The 10,908-nt window shown below is 47.3% G+C and overlaps 1 protein-coding gene across 1 annotated transcript; it reads right to left on the bottom strand.

The window, feature by feature from the left end:
- Nucleotides 1–1,992: 1,992 nt before the first annotated feature.
- LOC121307271 lies at nucleotides 1,993–10,619 on the bottom strand. Its single transcript, XM_041239441.1, has 5 exons — nucleotides 10,526–10,619; nucleotides 8,685–8,974; nucleotides 6,392–8,371; nucleotides 3,426–4,417; nucleotides 1,993–2,940 (listed from the first exon to the last, which is right to left on the bottom strand). The coding sequence occupies exons 2-5, from the start codon at nucleotides 8,932–8,934 to the stop codon at nucleotides 2,305–2,307; spliced, it is 3,858 nt and encodes a 1,285-aa protein (XP_041095375.1). The 5' UTR covers nucleotides 8,935–8,974; nucleotides 10,526–10,619; the 3' UTR covers nucleotides 1,993–2,304.
- Nucleotides 10,620–10,908: the final 289 nt, after the last annotated feature.

Below are 10,908 nucleotides of genomic sequence, written 5' to 3'. Positions count from 1 at the left end.
TGGCCTGTAACTCTTATTGCATTTTGTTTATTGCCGGCGTTGATCATTTCAAAAGGCTGTGCGGTAAATGCGTGGCACAAGTTCTTCTACCTTCGTGGCACCGGCCCGCTGGACCTCCTACCATCGCTTCGCTTCTTCAAAGCAACTCTCCAGACCAGCCTGTTCTCTCTGGCTCTCCGTGCTCTTCAAGCCTGAGATCTGTTATTAGCTGCTGTCTGAATTGTCATTTCAGGTTTTCCACTCCGACACACGTATCCACAATGTATAGAATTCACAGCCTAGCCTTGTGCTGAATGCGCATCTCTGTATCTCACTGTATTGAATGTATTTGCATCGTTTGTATTGAATGTGCTAATATATCAGTGCATGTTAAAACAGACAACAACACTTGAGGGTTTATTTTGCTACTAGACAGAGAGAGGGAGAGGAGACAGACAGTGAACCTGCACACCTCACACCAGAAGGAGAGAGAGAGAGCTTTTTTGAGAGACGTGGGGCATATTGTGTTTTAATGTGATTTTTCTTTATTGAAGCTTGCAATTCTGCAGCTGAAATCGCTCCACATCCAGCGTCCAGTCAACAGCCTCACTAATCAGGTGATTAAGAGCTTCAGTCTCTCAAGCGTGTCACGGGCAAGGATGAACGATCGAGGGATAAAAACCAAAAATAATTTTCTCAATGGCCATCGTTTTTATATCATATTTTATTTTGAAAAGTAATAGTGAGAGACGCCAGCCCAACTGAAAACCATCTCCCAGGAATGGAATGGTTCCTCCGTCTCCTAGCAACACCTAGAGGGGGGAGGGGGTCACTCCGCGTGCTCCGGCGTGCCGGTCTTAGCCTTCCCCGGGGCTCTGGGCCGGCCGCTCCCGGGTTCCGCTTTGTTCTTGTTTTTCTGGAGGAGGGCGAGGGTGTCTCGTTTCTCGAGCCGTCTGTTGCTTCCTCTTCATGCGTTTCATCTTGGCCGGGTTCCGGATCTAGGTGGGAAAGAGAAACGCACGCCATGCGCAAAAATAAACCAAATCGCTCTCGCTTCCCCCTGTTGGCAGAGGAGGTGTAGCACAGGCGGTCGCACACGTCACACCTCAAACCTCACATATGAACAACATTAAAGTCTACAAACGAGAGGAAGGCCATTTGCCCCATCTTGCTGGTTTGGTTGTCAGGCGTGTCCAATTTATTTTCACACGCGCTGTTTAAAATCTTTTTTTTTTTTTTTTTTTATCAGAGTAAAACAGGTTTAAAAGGCACTGAATCGCAAAAGGACACTCAGCCCTGCATCCTCAGCCAAGCCCCACCCCTTGTTCGCTGTATTGATCACATCTCTCTTCAGAGTCGTGTGTACTGATCAATCCTCTCCTTACCACTCGATCGCCAAACTCCTCAACAATGCGATCCGAGACGTTATTTTATTACTGTAACATCTCAAAACGCTCTGCAGATGTCTGTGATGTTCTTTGAGCGCTGGATGCAGAAGCAGCTCTCTCCTTTGTTTATGTTCGTGTTATCTCTGTGGTGCAGGGGGAGGGGGGGCTATCAGATACACTTCATTTCTCTCCTGTCGGTCTCACTCGGCCATTGAAAGGTTTTCTGTGCATTTTTCAGAGACAAAACGACCAGAGACCCGCCACTGACGTCTTTTATGATGATGTCTGACTGGAAAGGGAACATTGGAATGCAGGTCTGCAAAGGGTTAATGCAACGAATTTGTAAAAGCCAATGCAGCTGTAGCTACTGTCTAAGTCTGGGTTTGGAAAGGAGTGTCCAGCGCAGCAAAAGATACATTCTTGAACTTGTCAGGGTACTTGATGAGCTAAACTCTTAGGTTAACACAGATGGGATGCGGGATGTATAACTTTGATGTTTATGCTCTGTTTAATTAAGTTTTGAAAAACCTGAGTAGTTTTCTCTCGCAGTTTAACACAATGAAAAATACAACGCAAATTAACAGAATAAAAATGTTGCAATCGCGAAGGTGATTTCGAATCTTTCTTTATTGATCGGTGTGCATGTAGGAAAAAAGAAAATCAGTTGAAACACAAAAGGGTATCTTCCTAAACACGGTTGCTGTTCGGTTTCTGAGAGAAGTATGCAATGCATTGCTGTAAAACGAGAGGAAACTCAACCATGCAATTCTGTAATATATATATAAAAAAAAAAAAAAAAAATCTGCATTGCATTTATTAAAGATTCTGCAATGATTACGTATTTATTTAAAACGCAGAAGACACCAGTTCTATATTTTAGACAGAGGCACAATGATGTGGTTTTCATGATGAGATTTTGGATAATTCAGGCACGTGATTATTTCTTCTTAACCACCTTCCTCCTCTTCCTCTTCTTCTTCTTGTTCCGGTCGTCGTTGACGTCGTGCGTCCGCCTGTGTTTCTTCATGTTCCCCTTCTGGCTAAACTTCTTCCCGCAGTCCGGGCACTCGAAGGGCGTTTCCCCCGAATGCACCAGCAGGTGTTTCTTCAGGTTCCCCAGGTGGTTGAACCTCTTTTGGCACTCCGTACAGGGGTAAGGCTTCTCCCCCGTGTGGATCCGGCAGTGTTTGTGGTAATCCCCGGCGTGCTTGAAGCTTTTACCGCACTCCTCGCAGACTCTGAGGAGCCGCTTCCCCTGCGCTCCGGAGTGCTGCTCCCCCTGGTGTTTGCGAACGCGCCGCTTCCCCTGCGCTCCGGAGTGCTGCTCCCCCTGGTGTTTGCGAAGGCGCCGCTTCCCCTGCGCTCCCGAGTGCTGCTCCCCCCGGTGTTTGCGGAGGCGCGTCGCGCTGCGGAAGGAGGCGCTGCATTCCGGGCAGGGGTGGAGGGTCTCGGCCACGTGGATCAGCCTGTGCCTCTTCAAGTTCTCCGCGCGGTTGAAGCAGCGCTGGCATTCCGGGCACTGGTAAGGAGATAAGCCAGCGTGGATTTGCTGGTGTTTCTTCAGATTCCCTATCTGTAGAGGAAAACCAAAATAAATTTATCGTGGGTTAATAAGGTCCTACATTTGAATAATAATAATAATAATAATAATAAATCCTACATTTCTGACCAGTTTTTTGAGCAGGATGTTAATTCAAAATTTTTACAAATAGCTTGGGCTCCCTTGGTCAGATATTCACGTTACAGAAATATGTTTGAATACAATTCTGATATAACTCTAGCAAAAAACGTATTTGACAACAGGCATTTTCCTGCTTTAATATCAATCTTTAAAAGTGTGAAGCATCTTATTTATATATATAGATAGATAAATCGATATCTCTCTCTCTATAGAGAGATATATATATAATATATATATCTAATATATATACTATATATATAGAGAGATTAGAGAGAGAGAGAGAGAGAGAGAGATTTTTTAGACGCGTATAATAATAATAATAATAATAATAATAATAATAATAATAATAATAAATAATTAAAAGGCTTATTGCACACCTGATTGAACATCTTCCCACAATCTGGGCACAGGAAAGGAGTCTCCCCGCTGTGGATCAGCTCGTGTTTTTTCAAGGTGCTGGATTCCCGGAATCTCTTCCCGCAGTCCGCGCACTGGAACGGCAGCGCCCCCGTGTGTATCCTCTGGTGCTTCTGGAGAGCTCCGGAAAAGCGGAACCTCTTCCCGCAGCCGTCGCACGGATAGGGCATCTCCCCCGTGTGCACGCGCTGGTGGCTCCGCAAATGCCCCGAGTCCCAGAACCTCTTCCCGCACTCCGAGCACGGGAAACGAGGCGTGTCTCCCGAGTGAACCAGCTGGTGCCGTTTCAGGTGTTTCTTGGTTTTGAAAACCTTGCCGCAATCAGAGCAGCAGAACGCGACGGGAGTCCCGTCGCTGTGGGTTTTCTGGTGCAGCTTCAGGTGCGACTGGTCTGTGAAACAGCGACCGCACTCGCCGCAGGGGTGGGGGCGCGGCTTGCCCCCGTGCTGCTGCTGCCGGTGCTTCTTGAGGGTGGCGGTGTGGAGAAAGTGCTTCCCGCACTCGGGGCACTGATGTTTCCTCCGCCAGCGGCTTGCCTCTAAAATCGACAGTCCGACGTCTTTAAAGGCAGCCTCCGTCTCTCTGTGGACCAGCCAGTGCCTTTTCAGGAGCTCCGGGTCTCTGAAAGTCTTAGAGCACTCCGCGCACGGATGGAGCAGAGCTTCCTGGTGGGTGGCCCTGTGTTTTTTTAAGGTTTTCGGGGTGGGGAAACGTTCCCCGCAGTCCGGGCAGCTATGTTTGCCGCGGGTCATGTCCGCGCCGGCCGGTCCCGGATCTTGCGCCTGGGACGCCTGTCTGGATCGTGTGGGAGTCCTTCTCGAGCTCACGGGCCTCGTCCTGCGTTTCTCGGCGTCCTCTTCGCTGTGCAGGTCTTTCACGTGCTTGTCCAGATCCTGACTCGCGGGGAAAGCCGTTGGGCAGTGGGGGCAGGCATGGGATTCTGCGACCGCGCCTAGGATTCGAGGGAGAAGAATTAAAAAAAGGTTAGAGCAAATGAGGATTTCTTAATTGGGATACGGGGGGGGGGGGGGGGGGGGGGGGGGGGGGGGGGGGTGGGGGGGGGGGGGTGGGGACTGCTTACGCTCAGCCAGGGTTCGAAGGCATACAAACGTTTTGGCTGGCAGAGTCGTCTTTGCGACAGGGCAGGCATGGAAATAAGAGCACTCTGATCTCATGATAGAAGTCCCGATACAACGTTTGCGAGTCTGTGACTAGAGTCGTCTGGTGCGGCCGAACAAGGATATGGGTCCCCAAACTGGCCGACCGATCGTACTGATAAGACAACACCTGTGTGACAGAGATTCCCATGGGGCGATGTCACAATGATAGGGAGAACTCCCCATGAAACCTGGGCTGTATCACAGCTGTGTATTGTTAAACTGCAGACAATGTAATTCCAGTCCAGTCCAGTGATATTAAACTGCAGTTACAATGTAATTCCAGTCCAGTCTGTTAGTGATATTAAACTGCAGTTACAATGTAATTCCAGTCCAGTCCAGTGATATTAAACTGCAGTTACAATGTAATTCCAGTCCAGTCCAGTGATATTAAACTGCAGTTACAATGTAATTCCAGTCCAGTCCAGTGATATTAAACTGCAGTTACAATGTAATTCCAGTCCAGTCTAGTGATATTAAACTGCAGTTACAATGTAATTCCAGTCCAGTCTAGTGATATTAAACTGCAGTTACAATGTAATTCCAGTCCAGTCCAGTGATATTAAACTGCAGTTACAATGTAATTCCAGTCCAGTCTAGTGATATTAAACTGCAGTTACAATGTAATTCCAGTTAGTGATATTAAACTGCAGTTACAATGTAATTCCAGTCCAGTCCAGTGATATTAAACTGCAGTTACAATGTAATTCCAGTCCAGTCCAGTGATATTAAACTGCAGTTACAATGTAATTCCAGCCCAGTCCAGTGATATTAAACTGCAGTTACAATGTAATTCCAGTCCAGTCCAGTGATATTAAACTGCAGTTACAATGTAATTCCAGCCCAGTCCAGTGATATTAAACTGCAGTTACAATGTAATTCCAGCCCAGTCCAGTGATATTAAACTGCAGTTACAATGTAATTCCAGTCCAGTCCAGTGATATTAAACTGCAGTTACAATGTAATTCCAGTCCAGTCCAGTGATATTAAACTGCAGTTACAATGTAATTCCAGCCCAGTCCAGTGATATTAAACTGCAGTTACAATGTAATTCCAGTCCAGTCCAGTGATATTAAACTGCAGTTACAATGTAATTCCAGTCCAGTGATATTAAACTGCAGTTACAATGTAATTCCAGTCCAGTCCAGTGATATTAAACTGCAGTTACAATGTAATTCCAGCCCAGTCCAGTGATATTAAACTGCAGTTACAATGTAATTCCAGTGATATTAAACTGCAGTTACAATGTAATTCCAGTCCAGTCCAGTGATATTAAACTGCAGTTACAATGTAATTCCAGTCCAGTCCAGTGATATTAAACTGCAGTTACAATGTAATTCCAGTCCAGTCCAGTGATATTAAACTGCAGTTACAATGTAATTCCAGCCCAGTCCAGTGATATTAAACTGCAGTTACAATGTAATTCCAGCCCAGTCCAGTGATATTAAACTGCAGTTACAATGTAATTCCAGTCCAGTCCAGTGATATTAAACTGCAGTTACAATGTAATTCCAGTCCAGTCCAGTGATATTAAACTGCAGTTACAATGCAGGGATGGGAATAATGGGTGAAACTTCTATGCAACAGGAGTCTTATTTCCATCCCAGCTATGAGGTGACAGGCTTTAAACTCCACATCTTTTAAAAAAAGTCACCAGGATGTCAAAACTGCAACAGAAAACGAGATACCAAAATAATCAAGAAAAAAAATTACATTGAAACGGAAGCTGGATATTTTAACAGCAAGCGCGTGGAAAGCAACGTACTCACATTTCACCTCAGCGCGGTCCGGCTCGGCGGCAGCCTCTTCTGTTTCAGCCTCCGCGAAGCCCTTGGCGGAGTTTCTCAGCGACGCGCGGACCGTCCCTGGCTCCTTAACATCACCCAGTCTGCGGCTGTCTCCGGGAAAGGACTCCACCTCCGTCCCTTCCTCCTCTGCGTCTTCAACTCCCTCCCAGCCAGTCCTTGCAGCAGGGAGAGTCTTCTTGTCGTGATGATGAACAGACCGCAGTTGGGGTCGGCGGCCCTTTTTGAGGGCAGGTTTTGTTTCGGAGATGGCACGAGGGGCAGATTCGATTCCTCCTTGATCTTCTTTAGAGTCGTTCTCGTCCGAGTGCGCGGACTTCACTTCGGGAGCCTCACAGTTACGAACGAGAGACTGCGGTTCCTCATCACCTTCTCGGCCGGCTGCCTTTCCTCTCTTTTCTAGGATTTTAGGGTGCTGCTTTTCAGGGGCGTTGGTGCCGATAGTCTTCGGACCTGGGACCTCCGTGTCTCCGGAGGTCTTCTCGTTAGGGTGGAGGGATCCGGTTTCATGGACCTTCTTGTCAACGACGACCGAGTCCGGTCCAGGATCATTGTTTTCTAGGTCAGGTTCCATTTCAGTCTCGTCCGGGTCGGGGCTCCTCAAATTCGAGCGGGCTGTCCAAGGTTCAGGGGTGTCGTCGGAAATCTGGGCGCCTTTTTCACCCCCCTCCTCCTCCTCCTCCTCTTCAGTGTCCATTGCAGAGACGTCACCGCTGCGGTCAGGAGCTGGTTCAGGGGCAGGCGCGGTGTGGTGGACAGATTCCACTTGTGGAAGACTGTTGTCCCAGCGGGCATTGTGTAGCTTGTTAAGGGGCACGTATTTTGGTTCAGGGTTCTTCTCTTGGTCTGCTTGCACCGATTCCACAAGCAGGGCACCTTTGCCAGTTTGGGTAGAGTCCAGTTGACGTTCGCCATTGGCGTGGACATCCTTTTGGACAAACGCAGCTTGAGGGACCTCCGTTTCCACGTGGACAGATTCCTCCTGCAGATCTTCTTTCTTGACGGGAGCAGACGCCAGTTGTGAGACACAGTTAGGGGCGTCTTTTTGAAGACTGACAGCATGTAGTCCAGGGGCACGGTATTGATTGAGTGCGGACTCAGATCCAGTGACGACAGCATCAGCGCGGACAATTTTGTCTGTAGGGACAGTTTCCTCCCCCCGAAAGCAGGACATTTCCAGTGGAGAGACAGTCTGATTGCTGTGGGGAGAACGTTGTCCGGGGGTGGCAGTGTCCATACTGTGGACAGAAGTGTGTCCGTTGTCAAAATTATGGACCAACATTGGCCCTTTGTCAATATTGTGAAGAGGCTGGCCGCCGGCAATACCAAGAACATCCGTTTCTCCACTGCCTGTATTTTGCACAGCTGTAGGTCTGTCGTCCGAACTGGAGAGAGCGGTGTGTCCATCGCCCACACTGTGGATAGAAGCCAGTCCGTCACCTGCATTACAGACCAGCGTTTGCCCTTTGAAAGTAAGATGGTGGACAGACTGTCCACTGATAATACCAAGGAGAGCAGCAGGTTGTCCGCTGTCCACGCTGGAGAGAAAAGCTTGTCCAGGCGCCTCCTCTCCAATCCGGACCGACCGCTGGGTCTCGGGAACAGAACCCATCTCCGCGTCTTCCACCTTGATCTGCCCGGGTTCCAGAGCGCAGGCCTCTTCCTCCTGGTGGACGGGGTCGCTCCGCCGCTCCTCTTCCTCTCCGCCCGGCTGGTAAACCTCCACTTTGATGTGGACGGGCTCCGTCTCCCGCACCGCGGCCCCGAGGGGCGGGGTCTGACGGAGGGCTTTGAAGCGGGTGGAGCCCCTCTCCAGGTCGAACCGGCTCACTCGGAGGATCCTGGGGTCGGGGGGGCCCGGTCTGGGGGTGCACTCCGTTTCCGAAGCCTCCTCTTTGACGACGGGACATTGAGACCCCCTGTGGTCTTCAGTCTCTTCAGCGTCTGCAGAAAACAAATAAAACCAAATATATTTTAAGAAAGCCAAACTCGCGGTTACATTATCGATGGTTTATTGGCATCAAGCATTGATGGGAATAATAAGCCTTACTATAATTTGTACAAACCTCTGGTTTTACATAAGCCAGTGTGTGTGTGAGAGAGAGACTCTGCAGCATAAAAGCATCGCTAAATGACTAAATGAATAATTAAAATTATATCTATGGAAATAAGACTCCTATTGAATAGCAGGTCCAGTTTACTGCTTTCACAATGAGCTTCTCTCACACCTGCTGCCCCATCACAGAACTCTACTTACAGGCTGAAGGGACGCTGGCAGCCACTCCTTGCTGTACGCGGGTTTGGTTCTGTTCAGACTGGACCTGGCTGTGCTGCTGCTGCTGCATATAGACCGGTCCACACTGTGGAACGGGGACAGGCTCTCTGGGGGGGTCCCAGCACGGCACGGGCTCCTCTTTGATCCGAACCTCCCGGTTCTCCGATACCACCCATCGGATCGGCGCCGCGCCCCGTGGGTACAGCGCTGGGTTGGGATGAACGGACTCCATGGTGAGGTCTCTCCGATCTCAGCTCTGCATCTGTGTGGGACTGAGGGAAAGAAGAGGCTGGTTTAACTGACAGTACAAGTCAGTGACATCATCCATCGATCTCGCATCCCAGCAATCTAAACCAGCCTGTCAGTGACATCATCCACCCCCTATCTCCACAGTTGCTCATCATCTAGAGTTTTTGTATCTAGGCAGAATAAACAAATTATATAAATCTATAGGAACATAATTTAGCGGTGTGGAATTCAATATGTGAACAAGGGAACATTATTCAGCAGCTTTCACTGGACTCTATGAAGCTGAGGGAGTTCATTCTATATAGAGGGGGTGCAATTCAATATGAGAACAAGGGAACATTATTCAGCAGCTTTCACTGGACTCTATGAAGCTGAGGGAGTTCATTCTATATAGAGGGGGTGCAATTCAATATGTTAACAAGGGAACATTATTCAGCAGCTTTCACTGGACTCTATGAAGCTGAGGGAGTTCATTCTATATAGAGGGGGTGCAATTCAATATGTTAACAAGGGAACATTATTCAGCAGCTTTCACTGGACTCTATGAAGCTGAGGGAGTTCATTCTATATAGAGGGGGTGCAATTCAATATGTTAACAAGGGAACATTATTCAGCAGCTTTCACTGGACTCTATGAAGCTGAGGGAGTTCATTCTATATAGAGGGGGTGGAATTCAATATGTTAACAAGGGAACATTATTCAGCAGCTTTCACTGGACTCTATGAAGCTGACTGAGCGTTGATATCTGTGTTGTAGCCAATCACAGAGCTGTTTACACGTTTCGAGTCGTTTTGGATTATAACGCCCTCATTGCAATTTTTGTAGTACACTGTATAACACTGACACACATTATCCGAATCGCAATTACTGCGATAAGTCAAGACTATGCATTATATATATATATATATATATATATATATTATCTATATCTATAATATATATATTATATAATATTTAATCTATGCTTCCGCAAGTTTGTTCCCATCTACAAACAATTGAAAACATTGCGACTGTGTCTATCCTAGCACACGGCTACATAAAAACAAACAAACAAACATTATGCATTATATTCTCTACAATGCGGTCTTTTGAAAAAGAAAAAAACAGCACCGCAAAAAAATAAAGCATTATAAAAAATAATAATAATAATAATAATAATAATAATAATAAAGTAAATCAGATACTGTATATGTTATGGGTTGGCTTGCTAACATTTCCGAGTTATTTCGGATTTTAACGCCCCATTTAAATGCGTAACAGCACACGTTTTAAATTGCGCTGCATTATGCGAATCGCAGTTAGTGCGAAAGCTCAGAGCTGTAGGCGAGTTTGTTTGCATTTGAATTAAACGCATATAAGCGATTCTTCCACTGCGACTGTATCTGTATCTGTATCTGTATCTGTATCCCTACTCTCTCTCTCTCTCTCTCTCTCTCTCTCCATGCGCGCAAAGCAGAATACAGGTTAGCAGACAGGGAATACAAGACCCGTGATGCGGTCTTTGTTTTTTGTTTGTTTGTTTGTTTTTTCAAGACACGTTTATTCACTTTTGATATAAACAATACGCGACTCACCTTCTCCGGTCCGGTTTTTGCTACGGCGCCGCCATTATTAACAAAGCGCGCAAATACCGCGTCTTTGGAACCGGCGCACTCCTGTTTTGGAACCGCAGCCGTACGGCCGAGTCGAGCACGTCTCGGTGTGGGGGGGGGGGGGAGGGGGGGGGGGGGAGGGGGCAGGGGGGAGGGGGCAGGGGGGTTTGGCGGTTGGACTGAAAGTTGACGCAACTAATCTGGAGAGCCTGACAGACATGTTGATGGGACATGTACAGTAATTTTTAAAATTCGATATTATCTGTCATGTCTATAAGATATAGATGTGAAATAGTATAGATAGATGTAAAGATAGATATGTATATAGATAGATAGACAATCTAGAATTTTTTTTTTTTATCTAG

The sequence above is a fragment of the Polyodon spathula genome, chromosome 54 (genome assembly GCF_017654505.1).
Source record: "Polyodon spathula isolate WHYD16114869_AA chromosome 54, ASM1765450v1, whole genome shotgun sequence".
NCBI classification, from domain to species: domain Eukaryota; kingdom Metazoa; phylum Chordata; class Actinopteri; order Acipenseriformes; family Polyodontidae; genus Polyodon; species Polyodon spathula.
The sequence above is the reverse complement of the archived record's forward strand: the minus strand, read 5'-3'. Positions and strand labels throughout refer to the sequence as shown.